This window comes from Carcharhinus amblyrhynchos, chromosome 15 (assembly GCF_965287045.1).
Source record: "Carcharhinus amblyrhynchos chromosome 15, sCarAmb.v2.hapA, whole genome shotgun sequence".
NCBI lineage: Eukaryota > Metazoa > Chordata > Chondrichthyes > Carcharhiniformes > Carcharhinidae > Carcharhinus > Carcharhinus amblyrhynchos.
This window is the reverse complement of record NC_137338.1, coordinates 28,208,183-28,228,324: the sequence shown is the minus strand read 5'-3', so window position 1 is coordinate 28,228,324 and position 20,142 is coordinate 28,208,183. Positions and strand designations below refer to the sequence as shown.

At 42.1% G+C, this 20,142-nt stretch overlaps 1 protein-coding gene across 2 annotated transcripts in view; it reads right to left on the bottom strand.

Moving 5' to 3' along the window:
* The window catches only part of cryzl1 (crystallin, zeta (quinone reductase)-like 1), a 59,000-nt gene that overhangs the window by 29,086 nt on the left and 9,772 nt on the right, over positions 1-20,142 (bottom strand). For both annotated transcript variants that reach the window (XM_080203674.1, XM_080203675.1), the window contains exons 3-7: positions 12,295-12,372; positions 10,469-10,541; positions 7,396-7,440; positions 7,237-7,305; positions 4,532-4,665 (exon numbers count right to left, since the gene is read on the bottom strand). In XM_080203674.1, coding sequence (XP_080059800.1) covers positions 4,532-4,665; positions 7,237-7,305; positions 7,396-7,440; positions 10,469-10,541; positions 12,295-12,372 — 399 coding nt within the window. The remainder of the gene's footprint in view (positions 1-4,531; positions 4,666-7,236; positions 7,306-7,395; positions 7,441-10,468; positions 10,542-12,294; positions 12,373-20,142) is intronic.

Sequence of the window (20,142 nt, the reverse complement as noted above, 5' to 3'; positions counted from 1 at the left end):
TTCTCTGGAATATTGCAAAATGGTAGCAGAGCCGTCTCTGGCAATTACAGATCCATTAGCTTGATGTCAGTAATGAGAAAATGAATAGAATCAATCAGCAGAAAGAATTGGAAGGATTCCCACCCTGCCCCGCCCCAGCACATTTTAGATTCAACACAGAAGGAGATCATTTGGCTCATCTTGTCCATGCCAGTCGCAGCTCCAACTACACTAATCCCATTATCCAGTGTTTGGGCCCATAACCCTGTAAGTTATGGCAACACAAGTGAACATCTCAATATTTCTTAAATATTACGAGTGTTCTTGACTCAACCACTCTTTCAGGTATTGAGTTCCAGACTCTCACCACCCTCTGGGTGAAAAACTTCCTCCTCAGCTCCCCTTTTAGACTCTTACCTTAAATCTATGTCCACTGATTATTGACCTCTCTAATAATGGCAAAAACACTTTCCTATTCATGGTGTAATGTTATCCAGCTTGATTGACCTTCACTACTTCAGGGAAAGCAGCAGGCAGTATTCCAGTTTAAATTTATTTCTTAGTGTCACAAGTAGCCTTACATTAACACTGCAACTAAGTTACTATGAAAATTATTGTGGCCTAACCAGTATTCCAACATGACCTCTCTGCTCTGTATTCAATGCCTCAGCTAATAAAGGCAAGTATTCCATTTGCCCGTTCAAGTGCTTATCTTCCTGCCTTGCCACCTTCAAGAATCTGTGGATATATACTCCAAGGTTCCTTCAATTTTCAGTACTTTCCAGGGTCCTAACATTTATAGAGTAGTCTTTTGCCTTGCTTGCCCTGTCCAAGTGCATTACCTCACACTTTTCCAGGTTGAACTCCATTTGCCACTGCTCTGCTCACCTGACCAATCCTTTAATATCCTTCATGCAGTCTACAGCTTTCCTCCTCAATACTTAGCACTCTATCGATATTCGTGTCATCCTTTTTGATCATGCCCGCTACATTTAGGTTCAAATCATTAAATGCACTGCAAAACCAAATTGGAAACAGACTATCAGTCACAGAAACACCTGTACCATCACCCCCAACTTCTTGCCTCTCAGTCAATTATGAATCCAATGTACCATTTGCTTTGGATCCCATGGGTCTATTTTCTTGACCACTCTGCCACGTAGAATCTTGTCAAAAGTCCATATAGACCATAGCAAATGCATTAACTTCATCAACATTCCTGGTTACCTCCTCAAAAAATTTGTTGAAATTTGTCAAACGCAACCTTCTCTTAATAAATCTGCACTGACTATCCCTGATTAATCCATGACTATCCAAATGCAGATGTATTCAGTCTCAGAATTCTTTCTAGTAACTTGCCCACCTTTGAGGTTACATTGATTGGCCTACAATTTCCTGGACTACCCCACCTCCCTTTTTAAATAATGGAACAATTAGCAATCCTTCAGTCCTCTGGCACCTCACCTGTGGCCCTGGAGGATTTGAAAATTAATGCTACTGCCCCTGACATCTCCTCCCTTGCTCCCTCAGCAGCTTGTGCTTGTTCTCATCTGGGCTTGCAGATTTAACCATCTTTATGACTGTTAAACCAGCTAGCACCTTCTCTATTTCTATGTTCATTTTCTGTAATATTTCAGTTTTCCACCCTGATGGTGGGGGTGGCCCACTATTGACCAGTGTTAGGATCTTCCGATCCCACTGCTGTAAAAAGTTGCCCATTCATTGCACCCTCTGATGCCAGGGAACCCATGGCTGGGGAGGGCAGTCAGTCGAATGAGAAGATCCCACTAACAGAAACTGCCAGAAAATCCTGCCCAAATATAAAAAGTAAAAGTAATATTGTGTGAAAAGTAGCCTAATAATTGATGGCCAGTTTGGTTTTTGAAGAGTATATCTTATCTGACCGTTCTTCATATCATTTTTTGGAGGCAGGACACCAAGAGGACTTTGCATAATGCAATGTACATTGATTTCCAACAAGGATCAGGTGACTCTTACAAATGAAGGTGTCCATGTATTAAGGGCAAAACATAGATCAACTGGTTAAAAAAGGATGTAAAGTGGGAGGTCACAATGATGTAGTGGGTTTGAATATGATGTTCCAACAATCTATGCTTTATCCCTCCTGTTGCTGGTATCATAAACATCCTGAAATTACAGCTTCAATGAAAAGTAGTTACATTTGCATATTCCATAATGACTTTGGACTCAGAGAAGCCAGCCAAGATCTTAGATAAATTTCAACAGGGTTATAAAAATATGAATTATATCTACTCCTGTGTTATCCAATACAATAGCTACATTTCAAGACTAATTATAGTCAGCTGCAATACTGTTAGATTTTGCTTTGCTGGCAGTGGTACAGATGGTTACACATTAAGGACTTACAAAATTATACAGATATTTGCCTTACATGAAGGTAGAGTCCTAGCCAAAGTTTTATGTAAATTATCTTAGTCTCAAAAGGAAGTAGTTCATACTGATCAATCTTAACATATGCGTTGTCGTCAATAATAAAAAACCTCAAACAATCCAACAAAGATAAAAATGTTATTGTCACCAACTGTTGAGAATTAAATAGAGAGGTGGTTATTCAGATTTGCTGTGGCATCAATCAGCATAGTTGCAAAAATAACTGAAAAGCTTGGGATGATTTATATTGGGGATTACACTAAATATATCATTATCAGTAATTACTGCATTCATAATGCCACCATGGGCTTGTTTGAAATTAATAATTTCATCTAATAATTGAATTTGATCAGCAGCTTCCAGAGTTTATTTTAACCATATCAATATACCAAGGTAATATCAATGAACATTAAGTATCAAGGTTGTCTGCATCTGTGAAAAGACTGTTTGCAATCCCATATCTTGTGCCAAACACTGCATTGTGCTCCAGGCAACATACCATCCACAAGGTTTGTTAAAACTGAATCTATCATCTTAGATACATATTAATTGCAGCTGTCATTTCTTTCTGTCTTTCAAGTGTAAGTGAACGGTGAAGCCAGTGTCTTTATACTCTAGGTAATTCCCCTAATAGGAAAAACAGAAACTGGACTGTTCAGTGCCAGGGTTCAGTGAGCTTTTACACCATAAACGAGGGATTACAGTAGGAGGCTTAAGTGAGGGATTTCATTTTTTAAACATGAGAGCTTTTATTTTAAAAACAGATCTGAAATCTCAAAATCCTGTCCAATTTATACATTGTGCACTATTCCCCAATTGATTCCAGCCATTAAATTTTGTTAAGGGGAGTACCTTTTTTAATTGAAATTTTGTATTTGAAAGGTTTATAGCCCAATTTGTGCAGACACTTGCTGTGTAATTTGTCTAACTTGCGTATAGATTTGGTCACTGTAAATTAATAATAGCACGTTGTGTAACAAACAGGTTATTCACTGAACAAGAACATGAAATAGCAACTACTAAAACTAGCAGATATTAAGGGTGCCAAGGTTGAAAGTATTTCTTATGCTGCTCTGCAAACAGGAAAAGACTATAAAAGGTTTCCCCCTCTCCCTCAGCTCAACCCCTTTTAGTCTCCTTTTGCTATAAGATGTCTTGTGTTTCTGGGGAGCTAAAGCCTTGCACACAGTCAACCATGTTAGAAACCATAGAAACCCTACAGTGTAGAAGAAAACCATTTGGCCCATCAGTCTGCACTGACAACAATCCTATCTAGCCTCTATCCCTGTAACTCCACATTTACCTCGCTAATCCCTCTAACCTATGCATCCCCAGGACACTAAAGGCCATTGCATGACTTGCACGTCTTTGGACTGTGGGAGGAAACCCACACAGACATGGAGAGAATGTGCAAATTCCACACAGACATTTACCCAAGCTGGGAATGGGACTCAGGTCTCTGGAGCTGTGAGGCAACAGTGCCTACACTGTGCCATTATTGATTTTTGATATCACAATCTGGGAAGACAGATCCTTGGATCGCCACAGGCTGGATTAGGCAGCTTTGGGAGAACTCCAGAATTGAAAAGAGATCAAATATATCGAAGAATTGTTCACAAAATGAGAAAATCTTGTTTCAATATTTGCAAGTGATTTCAGAAATTCAATGTTCATTAATTTAACAAGAAACAGTGATGAGGTCAAATTATTATGAAGTATTTTATGTTTGAGAATACTAAAAACTGCATTGGCAATCTAGGTATGCAATAAAGAAACCATTGTAAAAGGACAAAGCAGCTACTGATATATGTAGCACAGAGGTTGAGCAGATCAGAAAGGTCAATCACAGATTGTCCAAAACAGAGTTTAAATAATGGACGATGTCTGCTGATAACAGCAAAAGAGATGTAAATAACAAATTCAAAGCTCTCAGGACAATAGATTAGTGAACCAAAATCCCACACAATGGAACAGGTTTATGTTGCATCATTGAAGAACAAGATAATCCTGACTGTTCTACAACTGTGTGGTAATAGCAATTAGTAGGCTTTTTAAACAGAGAATAAATCTATTGTGTTTTGGTAACTGGCAAGGACTAACCAGACCTTATACCATAACCGAACAGGCTTTTAATACATACACTTGCTCCTTCCATTACTAGTACAGTTGTCCCCGCACTAATATGAGAATGTGTGTGCAGGGCCATGTAAGCACGCAATCCATCACGAATAGTTCCTGCAGCATCCATCCAGCTCACATTTTCGGGTTTAGTTACTGCATTTAAAAACAAACATATTAGAAGCAAATTGCACAGAAGTACAAAACTGTTTGTTCAGTAACTTATTAATAAAAGGAAGTGGAACAGAAGTTAGAGGAGATGACTAAAGGCATGATGAGGTAGATTTGCAAAGATATGTGAAGACAGACATTTCCCTAAAGTCATATGTTAGTCTGAGTGAAGAGGAAAAAGGATTGGGTCGATCTAACATTAAAACTTACGAGAAACTTTCATGAAACAACCAGAATGGATTCAAGCTTCAACCAGAACTGTACGGTCTCAACTTCAAAAGGCACACCATGGGTTAAATGGTTGAAAGGAAACAATTAGCTACAAACCCATGCATCAAAAAGGAAACAATTTATCAGAAAGCTGATCACCCACGTGGTATTTTGGTTAAGAGTATTGATGTATTTTTTGTCCTATTCAGCTTTTCACAATTACCACGGCAACGGCCAATCACTGCAGGGCCTCTGACAATTGTCATAGAAATCAAGACTATCCAACCAGAAAATGTGCTGATAGCACACACATACACTCACTGAATCTATGCAATTAACTCTATGCGTGAAGGCCTTAATTTAATTAGGAACACTATAGATGTACTGATGGATTACAGCTGCTGAGGTGGCACCCTGAAACTGAAAGAATGAACATGTTCACTTGTTTCCATACTTAGTGAAAAGAAGTCAGACAGATACAGCTTTATTAGGAGAGAGTTTCTATTTTCCAGAACAAACTGAATATACTATGACAGTTAGGGTCCTGACAAGTTCTTTTTCCTTGTGGAATACCAGGGAGTCAACATTATTTTTGTATTTATTCCATCGAACTCAAAATCATTATAGCTGAAGTTGATCACTCATTTCCTCTTTTTAACTTCTTCTGTCAGCATGGGATCTGTCTTCTTTTTGCTTCTTCCTCTCTCAATGATTCAGTTAATTCCTTGTGGCAATCTTTGTATGCTTATTCACTATCCTTTCTTCTCTTTCCTTTCCCAATATTTTTCTCCTCTTTGAAAATTTCCACATTTGTTGTTTGCTCTTGGATAATGAATTATCCCACAGCTGAAGAATTATCCCATATTCACCACTAGGATCATTAGTTTCTCCCATGTTCCTTAGTTCACATGGCATTGATCTTCAGCTGACAGGTGGTGTCTTTCACTTCTTCAATCTTCAACATGGCAATAACATCAGAATACTTATCACCTCAGCAGCTCCAATGAGGTGCTGCTAAAAAACAAAATCAAAATGCTTCACTAATCCCGGACTCACAGCAAAGGTATCATGGAACAGCGACTATGTGGAATTCAACTGGCTGGTGGATGTTTAAATGACTCCTCGTACATTTCTAAATCCCACACTATTCTTCCAGTCTGAGCCTGGAAGAATACCATCGGATCCAGAATGAAGCAATGTTAAACACCTCAGAGAAGGATAATTCAGCAACAAAAGACGCAGAGCAGTCAGACTTGGTAAGCGCCCAGGGGTTGTGGCCTACCCATTCTCTTCTACACATTCAGCATTTCCTTTCAATTGTTTTCTTATATATTTGAACGAAAAACCCAAAATCATTGGATTGTCCAGTTGCTTGTCATTGCATTTGTATCCCCAGATCTCTCAGCATTTCATTAAGAAGTGACATTATGTAGGAGCTTGTGAAATTACAGAATTATAGAAAGGACATGTCAAAAATTGACAGACCGATCTATTTATCAATATTTAAACAGCAATATAAAAAAGATATGGCCCTGAATTTTTCATGTCAGGCATGCCCACTTGGCGAGCCCAGAAGCAGGTGCAAAATGCATTTCTGGTGATAGTTGCACCTTGAACGCAATTTCACAGTGGCTGGCCAATTAATAGGCAGTGTGAAACTTGCTCTGGGAAAGGCTCAGCACTGCTGTGAAGGTGGGAGGATGACGGGCGCAGAGAAAAGGGCAAGTGCCAGTTGTGCTTCTAATGTGCTCCCTCAATTGCCCTGGAGCTGCAGACTGGTACAAAAAATAAATTGCGATGGTAAAACTTTGCAAAAATGTTTAGGCAGCACATTCACACAAACCTCAGTCCCAGATGCCTTTTCTAATTTTATTTCAGTCTAAACAGTTCATCACACCCTCAGAGGTAGCAGATAAAACAAAGGCTATCTGGCCAACTGATCAGTTCAGACACCACTGAACCAGCCAGATCACGTAAAATTGCTTTCAGTTGACCCCTTCATAGGCTAAATTGCCCCATGTCAGTAGGCATGCTTCTGACTCTCATGTGTACCCACTGACTTGAAATAGGGCACAAGCATGTCAGGACACACGCCCGATATCTTCTCACACGATTTCACATGCTTTTGGGTTGGACACCTGCCCGCTTGTGTGATGTAGAATTTTAGCCATGAAAATGTTAAAATTATAGAAACCAATTTATCAATAATTAGTGCATACACATTCTGGTCATATTTTATCACAAGAACCAAAATAAACTCATTTCTTTTGTGGAATTGGATAAAAGGATGATGATAACTATAGATACAACAAAGCATGCGTATCACATTATTGCATTTAAACCTACCAAGACTGTGTTCGTGAACTAGCAGAGTATTGGAGAGCCCAGACTCTTTATAATCCAAAGGCAGAATACCTGTGAAATGGACAGCACAATGACTACATTAGCACTGCAATTTATAAAGAACATTTGTGGAAATGTCAAACATGTATTGGCTTCACTTACCTACAACGTCATCATTCGGCTTAAAGAAGCTCACTTTTGGTCCAGCTGAAGAAATAAATTAAGACCATTATATACAACGTTTCAAAAAAAATGTGTATTATAGATGACAATTTCATCTATTCACATTTGTGAAATGGAAATAATTTGAACAAAGAATTCTTCACAATCAAATGAATGCAATTTTTTTGGAGAATTCCACTCCTTGAACATTTTCAAGACTGAGGCTGATCGGCTTCTAATTAATAGGGGAATTAAGAGTTATGGACATAGGGAAGGAAAGTGGGTTTAGTGAGTTTTAGATCAGCATGGTCTTATTAAATGGCTGGACAGACTCAAGAGGTTGAATGACCCACTCTTGTTCCTATTTCTTATAGTCTTCGTGTTCAAGAATACTTTACCATTAAAATCACCATTCTGGAATGATGAAGAGGACTAAAAACAATCAGAAATTTTATTTTCCTTCCCTCTATCAACATAGTGGGATACACAGGCTTCACAGTTGTGGCCAGTAACAATATAGGCAATAAAAGGGAGGAGTCGATCAGGAATCCTGTTCTTGACTGCTATCCTGTGACATATCACAACTTGAGTTTGACTGACTTTTAGGGGAGGATAGTTTCGGGCTTAAATTGGATGCTATTCATGGTCAAAGGACTGATCTTCATCACTGCTAAGGCCCACAAATAAAGAAAGAATGAGCCATGGAATAAAACACAGCATTTTGAGAATGAATGGAAAGGAATGCAGAAAACTTCAACATATTTGTAATTTCCTATTTCTGAAAAAATAAATTTTAACAGGTATTTATGATCAAAGTCAGGAATTTTCTTCTATTTGGAATGGGCAAAACTGTTAGTGTTGTAGTGTTTTAAAGTTTATCATTTTATGCCTAGGTTTGTTTTGGAAGAACTGCAATTATAATCCGTGACAGGAAAAGAGTTTCCCTTTTTAAAAAAAGCATCCCCAGCACCCAGCTGAAAAATAAAGGCTATGGTGTTATAGCTTCAAAGTACAAGGCTTGAATTCTTCTAACAAAGTCACAATCTGGAAAACGCACAAGAAAGGCATAGTTCCAGATCAAGCTGGATTACTTCCTCCCTAATCTATGCATCTGTTTTTAAATGCTTTTATGGTTCCTCTAAATGGAAGCAGATTGTTTCAAACAATTAAACTACTGTATTTAATAAAGTAATTTTAGTTTCCAACTACAACAACCATTGGTTTCAGCTTTCCAGCAAAGTGAGAGGTTTATTCATATACAAGACTGGGTCACAATTTGGGAGCTGAAATTGGTTGGGCAGAAGGTGTACATGAGAATTGTGATCAATGGTACTGCATTTCACGTTAGGAGCTGCACTTTTCTACTGGATCAATCAACCTTGATCTTCCTCTCTACTCCCAGTCTTCTGCTCCTGCATGTGAAAGAGGGCTACAGCAGTGTGCAATAACAAACAAATAATCCAACGAGTTTAAATCTCAATTGCAATTTAGTACGAATTCAATCTTAAAATAACTAGAAATAATAAAAATTAGCAACAATCATGTTGCAAAAAGCCCAACTGGTTCTTATTGCCCTTTATAAAGAAAACCAGCTGTCTTTGCGCTGTTTGTCTCACATGTGACTTTTGGGTTGAATCCACCAGACTTAACTGTTTTCAGGTCCTTGCCATATTCACAGATAGAGAGTGCTTCTTGAAATGATTTTACAGCAAACGCCCAACTAAAAGGCCACATGACGGATTGGAATTGATTGAGGAAATGAAGCAGGTGGAGGAAGAAGGGAGAGTCAGCAAGTAAGGCTGGCTGGCAGAGCACTGCTGGTGCGAGGACTAGACAAAATGGAGGAGTGGAACATTGAGGCAAAGGCCAGCATTTCTTCATCACCAATGCTAACTTAACTGCAGTCTCCAGAAGATTTGATAGACACTTCAAGCCTGTTTGTGGAGAGCTTCAGCTCTGACAATTTGTGTATTAAAATAATAGATTTGTTTGTCATGGTGCTCTAACCTCCTATCCTGCATGTGTCTCATGTTACCTGACAATCTGCAAACACAATGTGGCAGGCACTTACATGGGAAAATTGCAACTAATTTTCTGCTGATCAGACCTAACAAGCTTCCCACCACTGCCAGGTGGGTTGATTTAATTTATTGTCACGTCTTAGTATACACAGTGAGAAGTATTGTTTCTTGCGTGCAAAGCATACCATCCATAGAGAAGGAGAGGGTGCAGAATGTTAGTTATAGCTGGGGTGTAGAGAAAGATCAACTTAGTGCGAGGTAGGTCCATTCAAAAGTCTGATGGCAGCTGGGAAGATGCTGTTTTTGAGTTGGTTGGTTTGTGTCCTCAGACTTCTGTATCTTTTTCCCGATGGAAGAAGGTGGAACGGAGTATGACAGTTGCTGATACTGGGAAAAGTGAGAAGAAGAAAGAACACACTGGGGAACCAGCTTGGCCACATTATCCCAGTCCTCATGCCTCCAAATGTTACATGTGCCAGGAAAAATTCCTCTGTGTTAAATATTATATTTAGGCACAATGGAAGCGCGAGGTACCAGCACCAAGCCCAAATGACCATCCACATTTTTGTAAATCTAGAAAATGAGTGTTGTCTAGCTAAGTGGAGAAAATAGCCACTAAATGTTCACTTCTTGCCCATACGTGTAGTTCCTTATAAAGATAAGATAATCGGCAGAACCTTTGCTGATCTTACTTTTCCTTGAACAGGAATGCTGAAATAAATTATACGTCCCCATCACTGGCCCAAATGAGATTAGCTAAGTCTCCATACATCTAGGAACTAGTTTGGGTGGTTAATCTCTGCACCTTGTGCTTCATTTCCTAATGGAGTCTGTGAGGGAAAATAACTCTCATTAGAATGCTATCATTTCTCAGCACTACCGCTCTATGCATCACCAGCAAAATAGTACTAAAAGTTTCAAAGTGGGAGTTATTTTACTTGCAACAAAAAGCTATGCTGAAATAAAAACATTTTGTGGATGAACTCTTGACCAGAGATTAAGGATAGAAAGACCTCATAATTTTGCATTAAAATCCAATCACATACACCTACCCTCAAGGACAACTCCAGCAACTTCCCTTCCAATTGGTAAAAAATCTTCCTGCAATTTCCGTTCCATCAGCAGCTAAATGTAAAATAAACTTTTTAAATGACCAAGAAAGATGTTTTCTTCTCAACTGCAAATTTAAGATTTTAAACAGTTAGTTAGTACAACGGGACTTTAAAAATCTAACTATGATTCCACGTGCTACAGGAGATTTTTCTTTGCCGAGAGTATTACAAGCTTAAGTAAAAACAGAAAATGTTGGATAAGCTCAGCAGGTCTGGTACCATCTGCGGAGAGAGAAAAACAATTAATGTTTCGAGTTCATGGGACCTTTCTATAGAACTGTTCTGTCAAAGGGTCATATGGATTTGAAATGTCAACTGCATTTCTTTCTCTCCACAGATGATGCCAGATCTGCTGAATTTATCCAGCATTTTCTGTTTCTATTTCAGATTTCCAGCATCCGCAGCATTTTACTTTTATTTAACATTAGCTTAAGGGTTGGGACAAGTTGTTTGTTTCTTTACTGGGCTCTGGCGTTCAGTTGCATCATGGAATAAGGTCCAGACCACCATTGGCCTTCTGAAGTGGGGTCCACATCTTCTGGATTTTGGAGAGAAGATACACTTACGCATTTGTTTCTTTGCTCATGAATATTGATCTTGTGTTAAACCTGCCTGAATTTCAGTATCTGTTTCCTGAGCATATGCAGATATTTGCTTCTTTCTAAAATATTTAGCCAGATGCAAGTAGAAAATGAATGTAATTTTCCCTGACCTTGGTAGAAATTTGTCTCCCAAAATTGGCTCACAAATCATTAATACATTAAAAGTGAGCATTAAACTGGAATTAAATTAGTTCCATTACAATGAAAGTATAATTACGATTTAATATTAAAACACTTCTGTATTGAGGAAAAGAGGGATAAACTTGATTGCATATACATTTTAAAGATAACTACTAGCTGGTCATTTTAGACTTGCTAATTATTAGCAAGCTTGCTAATAAAATAGTGCCAAAAGTAAGCCTAAAAAGGAACATAGACATAACAAGACATAGTCCCTTATAATGAAACTTCATTACAGTAATAAAACACTTAATTATTTTTCAAATAACTCTTCCATTAGCATGTACACCCCATCCTTCCTCCACCCAGAACAGCTCACATTTCTTTAGATTATTGGTCCAACACCTGGCCTTAGGCAACTCTTTGTTCATTTCCACAGCAAAGAAAATCTTGAAACAATTTTGTGAGCATCCTGAAAGCATTAGCTCATTTCACAGAGTAAAGCTATCACACTGGCAGTAGCTGATAACCTTAACTGTTTCTCATTCAAAAGCCAAAGCATGAAACATATAGAAAAAGTAATAGAGATAAAATGTAGAAATAACAACAACAACAGCAACAGACTTACAGGGTACTGAAACTCCAATATCAAACTCAGAGACTTTCCTAGCAGTTATATCCTGTTAGGGTGCAGGATGGTGCCCAATTGCTTCCCCAAAGTGAGTCGGAAAAATTAGAGGACTGAGTGCCAAGGATTGCACTCATACGTTGTAGAGACTAAATGTCTCAAAGCAGGTTACGGGTCTGTCCTTTTGACCGAAGTCACATGCAGACAAGTTCAAAATATCAATGGGGAGGAAATTAAACATACAAAAAAAGGGAGCAAAATGATAAATAAAAGTAATGTTTGGTGCAAAAAGGAAAAAAGTTGAAAAAGAATTAGGTTAAATAATAAATACACCAGAAAACATGTTTAAACAAAATTTGGCATCCTCTAGTTTGATTATTTTTATATACCAAATGCATATATTAAAGTAGGCTTACCTTTGTATTCACAGGACTGAAAGCACAAACTTTGACCTGTATTTTGACATAATGATCACTTACACTAGGGACAGATTCCTAAACAAAAGAAAAATGTTTTGTTAACCAGATGCCTATTAATAAGCCATTGACATTGCTTAACCTTTACTGAATACCTTGTTTGTGCCTCACTCCTGCACAGATGTGCCTCTTGATGAAACCATCCAGTTTGTACTGCAGGATGATTTTACTAACAACATCACGGGGTCAGAAGACAAAGAGCTCATACTCTCAGCACTCATAATACTGTCTGATTACTCTTAGTATGATGCCTTCAGCTGCCAACATCTTAAACTCTGGAATTTCCTCCCTAAATTTCTCTCACCTCTCTTTTAGGATGCTCCTTGAAACTTACCTCTTTGATTAAGTTTTTAGTCATCTAATATCTCTTTATATGGCTGGTAACAAATTTATTTGATTATGTTCCTGTGAAGTGCCTTGGGATATTTTTACTGTGTCAAAGTTGCTGGTGAATTTATAGTAAAATAAAACCAGAGAATACTGCAAAACCCTCAGCGTGTCAGGCAACATCCAAACATCATTCTTTATTTTTCTTGGTTTCTCTCTCCAGATGTTGCCTGTTTTGCTGAGCATTTTCCAGCTCTTCTGATTTTATGGGCATCTTACTAACTCGCTGTACCTGTTGATCAGCATGGCGAGCTGGGAAAGTACTGTGCGAAGCGAAATATCGAACGTCCCTGGCGAGCAATCTTTTACTATCTTTCGAATGGCACCAACTGCTTTGCACCTAGAAAAGGCGCAAAACTTATTAGCATACATTTTAGTGGGCTTCAATATCATTAGCAAGCTTGGCCCGGCTGCTCTCCTCCTCCTGCTTCCCACCTCTCTGGCATGAGTCATACCGACACAAATCACTACTGCTCTATAAAAGTGCAGCTCAGGCACAGCAGTAGCAAAGGGGAGCAAGGAGAGGAGTACCACTGAGCACCAACACCAAGGGCACGGGCACAGGTGCCTGTGGAGGTCTCAGTCATTGCCATGGTGCAGAATGGGTGCAAGGGTTGGGTGGGGCTGGTGGCGGTCTGGGGCAGGAGCCTTGGATTGGGAGTCACCACTGCTTGGGGCTCACACTGTGTACATTCCTCCTGCATGCTGGATGACCAAAGGGTAGCCCCTTAGATAGAGTCCCAACCCTACTAATATCACTCTGGTTCTCCTGGCATCTGTCTGCTGGATACACTTAATGGCTTATTGCTGACATTCCATCCCAAGTCCCACTAACAGTTACAAGCACCAGGCCTGGCAGCTGTTACCCCAATCACAGGCACTCTTATAGGTGTTAACACAGCTCCACACCTTCCATTGTTTGCTGGAGCTGAGAGAGAGAGAGCTAAGATTTTACCTGTTAAAAACCTGTTTAAAATAAGTTTAAAGCACTTTACTCTTTGTAGAATTGTTTAAAGCATTTATTTATTGTATTTACTGCTTTAAGAATTCTGAGGGTGTGGTGAAAAGGCATTTGTGGACCAGCCTGCTTTAAATCAGCGCCAAGTTTAAAAGGAGGCCTGGTGTAGACAGCGGGCAGCGTCTGAGCGGGCAGCGGAGTGAGTGGGAAGCAGAGTGAGTTAATAGGGCTTAATATCAAAAAGGGCTTGAAGGAAAAAGGCCAGGTGAGTTTGTTTGAAAAAAACAAGGAAAAAAAATTTTTTCAAAACTACTACAGCAAGAAACAAGGAAAAAATTTTTTTCCCCATAAAAAATTACAGTGAATAATGGAGGGGCATGTGATGTGTGGTTTCTGTATGATGTGGGAACTGGCGGACCCCAGGGTCCTTCCCAGTGACCATGTCTGTAGTAAGTGCAGGTTGCTGGAGGAGCTCCAGCTCCAGGTGGATGAGCTGGCCTCTGAGCTATAGACACTGAGGCTCATCAGGGGGAGAGAGGGTGCCCCTAGACTGGCTAAATCTAAGGGTCAGGGACAAAAGGGGGCTGCTGGGAGGAGGAGGAAGGGGGGTGAGGAGTGGAGGCCTCAGCCTCTTAATCTGCATAACAGGTTTGAGGTTCTTGCTTCCAGTCTGGAAGAGGACGAGGCAGGTGAGGTTGGTGAGCAAACTGCACACGGTACAGTGATGCAGCAGGACATAGGCAAAGAGAAGGGGAAAAGGAACGTAGTAGTGATTGGAGATAGTGGGGTGAAGAGTATTGACACTGTCCTTTGTCACAATGACAAAGTGCACAGAAGGGTGTGTTGTCTGCCTGGTGCTCGGGTACAGGATGTTGCAGCTGGGCTGCAGAGGAACCTGGAGTGGGAGGGTGAGAACCCGGTCGTTGTAGTACATGTGGGTGCCGGCGACGTAGGCAAAGTGCGGACTGAGGATCTGGGGAGGGAGTACGAGAAGCTGGGAATGGAATTAAAAAGTAGAACCGACAAGGTGGTCGTCTCTGGGCTACTGCCTGAACTGAGTGCAGACGGGCGTAGGGTTGACAGGATAAAGGAAGTGAATGGGTGGCTCAGGGATTGGTGTGGGAGGAATGGGTTCGAATTTATGGGGCATTGGCACCAGTATCGGGGTAGGTGGGACTTGTTCGGGCGGGATGGGGTTGGTCTGAATCGTGCTGGGACCAGAGTGTTGGCGAATCGAGTAAAGAGGACTGTAGACAGGGCTTTAAACTAATTAGGGGGGGGGAGGGTGCGAGGGTAGGTGACGCTACGAGGTCTAAAGTTAAGGATAGGGTACAGGTAAGGGAAGAGGCCGAGGATGTCCCAATTGGTGGCGTTACGGCAAATAGGGTCCAGGTGAAGGCTGGGATGAAAGCGCTTTATCTGAATGCACGAAGCATTCGGAATAAAGTGGATGAGCTGGTGGCGCAGATCGACACAAATGGATACGATCTGGTGGCCATTACAGAGACGTGGCTGCAAGGTGACAGGGACTGGGAGATGAATGTACAGGGCTATCAAGTGTTTAGGAAGGATAGGCAGGAGGAAAGAGGGGGTGGCGTAGCTCTGCTGATTAAGGATAGTATCAAGGTGGTAGCAAGGGATGATATCGGAGCCAAAGAGCAGAACATGGAATCGTTGTGGGTGGAGATTAGGAACAGCAAAGGGAGGAAGACGCTGGTGGGTGTCGTCTATAGGCCCCCGAATAATGATCTGGAGGTGGGGCGGGCTGTTAACACGCAAATAAGTGCGGCGTGCAGGAATGGGACGGCAGTAGTTATGGGAGATTTCAATCTGCATATTGATTGGTCGACCCATGTTGGACGAGGTGGGCTCGAGGAGGAGTTCTTGGAATGCTGCCGGGATAATTTCCTTGAACAGTGTGTGTTGGAGCCGACGAGGGAGCGAGCTATTTTGGATCTGGTGCTATGTAATGAGGCGGGTAGAATTAGGGACCTTGCGGTGAAGGATCCTCTTGGGGAGAGTGATCATTGTATGGTGGAGTTTCTGGTGCAGATGGAGGAGGAGAAAGTGGGTTCCCGGACACGCGTCCTTTGTTTGAATAGAGGGGAGTATGGTAGGATGAGAGAAGAATTGGCAAATGTGGACTGGGGGAGTGCGTTGGAAGGTAGGTCTGCTGAGGAGCAGTGGAGGATCTTTAAGGAGATCTTTCTTGGTGCTCAGCAGAAATTTATTCCGATGGTTAAAAAGGACAGTAGGAAGAGAGGTAATAAGCCGTGGATAACGAAGGAGGTGAAGGAAAGTGTTAAATTAAAAGCGGAGGAATTTAGAGTAGCTAAGAGCAGTGGGCGAGAAGAGGATTGGGAAAGGTTTAAATGTCAACAAAGATTGACAAAGAAGTTGATAAAGGAGGGTAGGAGAAGCTATGAGGCTGGGCTAGCACTTAATATAAAAAAGGATAGCAAGAGTTTTTATAAATATATAAAAAGGAAGAGGCTGGCTAGGGTGAACGTTGGTCCTTTAGAGGATGAGAAAGGGGAGCTAGTGGTAGGGGATGGGGATATGGCTAAGGTCTTGAATAACTTTTTTGTTTCTGTCTTCACGGAGGAGGACGTGAATAATTTGCCGGGTGTAAGAGATGGAAAGGTGGTAGGAATGGAGGGTCTTAATGACATTACTGTTACTAGAGAGGTGGTGCTCGACAGACTGGAGGGGCTGATTGTGGACAAGTCCCCAGGACCGGATGGAATGCATCCGAGGGTTCTGAAAGAAATGGCGGAGGTTATAGTGGATGCCTTGGTGGTTATTTTCCAGACGTCGCTGGATTCCGGGGAAGTGCCGGAAGATTGGAAAACGGCTAATGTTACGCCGTTGTTTAAGAAGGGTGCCAGGCAAAAGGCGGGGAATTATAGGCCAGTTAGTTTAACGTCTGTTGTAGGTAAAATGTTAGAATCCGTCATTAAGGAGGAAATTTCGAGGCATCTTGAAGGGAATTGCTTGTTAGGGCGGACGCAACACGGTTTCATTAAAGGGAAGTCGTGTCTGACAAATTTACTGGAGTTCTATGAGGATGTGTCTAGGGCAGTGGATAGAGGAGAGCCGGTGGATGTGGTCTTTCTGGATTTTCAGAAGGCGTTTGACAAGGTACCTCACAAGAGGTTATTGCAGAAGGTCAGGGGACATGGAGTTGGGGGTAGGGTGTTAGCGTGGATAGAGGATTGGTTGTCAAATAGGAGGCAGAGAGTGGGGGTCAATGGGTGCTATTCGGATTGGCGGTTGGTGACTAGTGGGGTGCCCCAGGGGTCGGTGCTGGGGCCTCAGCTATTTACCATTTATATAGATGATCTGGAGGAGGGAACCGAGTGCAGGGTGTCGAAATTTGCTGATGACACCAAGATTGGGGGAAAGGCAAATTGTGCGGAGGGTGTGGAGAGTCTGCAGAAGGATCTAGATAGGCTGGGCGAATGGGCCAGGAAATGGCAAATGGAATTTAATGTTGGCAAGTGTGAGGTGGTCCACTTTGGTAGGAAGAATGGTAGGAAGGACTATTACTTACGTGGCGAAAAACTGCAGCAGGCGACGGTGCAGAGGGACCTCGGGGTCCTTGTGCATGAGTCGCAAAAACCCAGCTTGCAGGTGCAGCAGGTGGTCAGGAAGGCAAATGGGATGCTGGCCTTCATAGCGAGGGGGATTGAATATAAAAGTAGGGAGGTCTTGCTGCAGCTGTATAGGGCATTGGTGAGGCCGCAGCTGGAGTACTGTGTGCAGTTTTGGGCGCCGCACCTGCGCAAGGATATTTTGGCCCTGGAGGGAGTGCAGAGGAGGTTTACTAGGCTGATACCGGAGTTGAGGGGATTGAGCTATGAGGAGAGGCTGAATAAACTAGGCTTGTACTCGTTAGAGTTTAGAAGAATGAGGGGAGATCTCATTGAGACGTATAAGATGATGAATGGGATGGATAGGATAGAGGTGGAGAGACTCTTCCCGCTCAAAAAAGACAGTAGGACTAGGGGGCACAGCCTCAAGATAAAGGGGAGGCGGTTTAGAACGGAGTTGAGGAGGAACTTCTTCACTCAAAGGGTGATGAATCTCTGGAATTCTCTGCCCGTTGAAGTGGTGGAGGCTGCCTCGCTAAATATTTTTAAGAAGCGGGTTGACGGGTTCTTGATAAGAGAGGGGATTAAGGGTTATGGGGAGAGGGCGGGAAAGTGGAACTGAGCCACAACAGATCAGCCATGATCTTATTGAATGGCGGGGCAGGCTCGAAGGGCTAGATGGCCTACTCCTGCTCCTATTTCTTATGTTCTTATGTTCTTATGTTCATTGCATGGACTCTGCACTGCTCCCTACAATGGCCACCCATGACAACATGTGGTCTGTAGTCACAGGTTTGTAATGGGGAACCTCTCAGCCACCCATGAGCTCTCCGTGCCTGCCATGGTGAGGATGTGGCAAGAGTTGGCAGCCCATTGGGGTGGCAGATGGCACTAGGGATGGTGTCAGGTGACCAGCATCCAGACTCATGGGGACATGGCTGGTGGGAGGAAACAAGGCACCAGTGATGGATAAACTTATGGACTATACTCCGCCCCCAACACTCCCACACCCCTGGAGCAGAGATGGATTTCACATTGGAATTAGTAGAGCTGGTGCTTATACTTGTGGCAGCTGAGGCAGAGGGAGATGACTGGAAAGGATAACTCAATAGAGGCCACAGCAGGAGGACATGGGGCTATCACTCCCTGCCTCAGGTTCTCGACTTTTGCCACGTTGGCCTGCAACCACCTCCGGCGACTGAAAGTTAGGGGACTCCTGCAAACATCCTTGCAGTTATTGGAATGTTACTGACAGCTTCTCACGAACTGCATTTCCAGCATCTTTGGGAGAACAGGTCCAGCTGTCTCCTTGGTTCCAGGAGACCTCTGTCTGCCTGAGCCCTTGGATGTTCCGAGCTCCACCTATGTGGCACTCACTATAACGTGTCCCAGTAGCCTCACGACTAACATGTCCCATCAAGGTGACTGTATCTATGCTGGTAGATGGTGCACTTGATGCCTCCCCTGACAGGTGCATGGCACACTCCTCAAAAGGGAGCCAGGAGTCACAGTTTGGGGACCTCATCATCAGTTTCCCCCAACTTCCTCCTGTTATGGACCATCTTCTCCTGTGGGGAAAAAGAATGGATTGAACGCTTGATGGATGGAAGGATTGGGGTGTCGTCTGTCAGAGGGTAGTGACAGGGGATGGGTGGGGCATACGGGTTGGAGGAAGATGCTAGGGGATCGGGTGCAGGGTGTCAGAGAGTGGATTGACATGGATATTTCAGATGCATCAGATGGGACTGATGCGAGGATGGGATGAACACTCAGCCTTGCTGCCTGAATGAAGTCGTTCATTTCCTTTGTGTCCTGTGTGCCAATCCTCTCTGTCAGTGCACAAGAACTGATGGCCATTGCCCCTGCTTCCCAAGCTACATCACCAGCCCGACCCTTGGGTCGCTGACTATCCTGAGGGAAGAAGATAGCTCTCCTCTCCTCCTTGGCGTCCAGCAACCATCCCAACTGTCCCTCCGTAAATTGTGGAGTTGCTGTACAAAGTGCCACCTTGCTGGCATGACTGACTGAGTGTCCATCATTAGTGTTTAAATGCAGGTCCCCTAGTTAATTGCATACACCTGCAGCCACTTTGGGCAAGTCATGCGCCTCTTGCACCCATGCCAGTGTGATTTGCATGGAGGTTCTTTCATTGCACTAAGTGTTGAAAGATTGAGATGCTGAGCACCCTAAGAGGCCTGCACGGAACATCCCTGTTCTCTCGCTGTTATGACAGAAATATTTTGGGGAAATTCCACCCTATTTCACATTTCTGATCTGATTTATTATTGTCACACGTACTAATATACAGTTAAAAGTATTGTTTCTTGCGCGCTATATAAAGCATACCATTCATAGAGAAGAAAATGAGAGAGTGCAGAATGTATTGTTACAGTTTTGTAACTTTTTCCAGCACCCGTAGTATTCTGATCTTATGCTTATTATAGGATTTACTTTAGGCCTGACTCTTTTTGATATGGGTCTAAATAAGGGGGCTTACTTGAAAATTTTATTCATCTTTTATCTTATGTTTGAACTACAGAAGAAAGAACCAAATTTAAGGTATTCTTCAGCATGTTTGTGATAAGTGAGCGCATTGCTTGCCAATCATGTTGATTTATTAACATTGGTGTGGGTTTTCAAGGAGGCAGACTTGATATCAGAATGGACCTGATTTCACAAAAGTGTCTTCTGAATGAGACAGTTCACTGTACTTATAGTGGCAAACAGGAGAAAAATTAAATGATATACTTGATTTGCCTCCTGTTTATTACAAAGCATTATCAGTTCCAGATGAATGGATACTGATTCAAGCAAAGGATTCCTCTGGACAAATTTATTTCTGATTCAGGC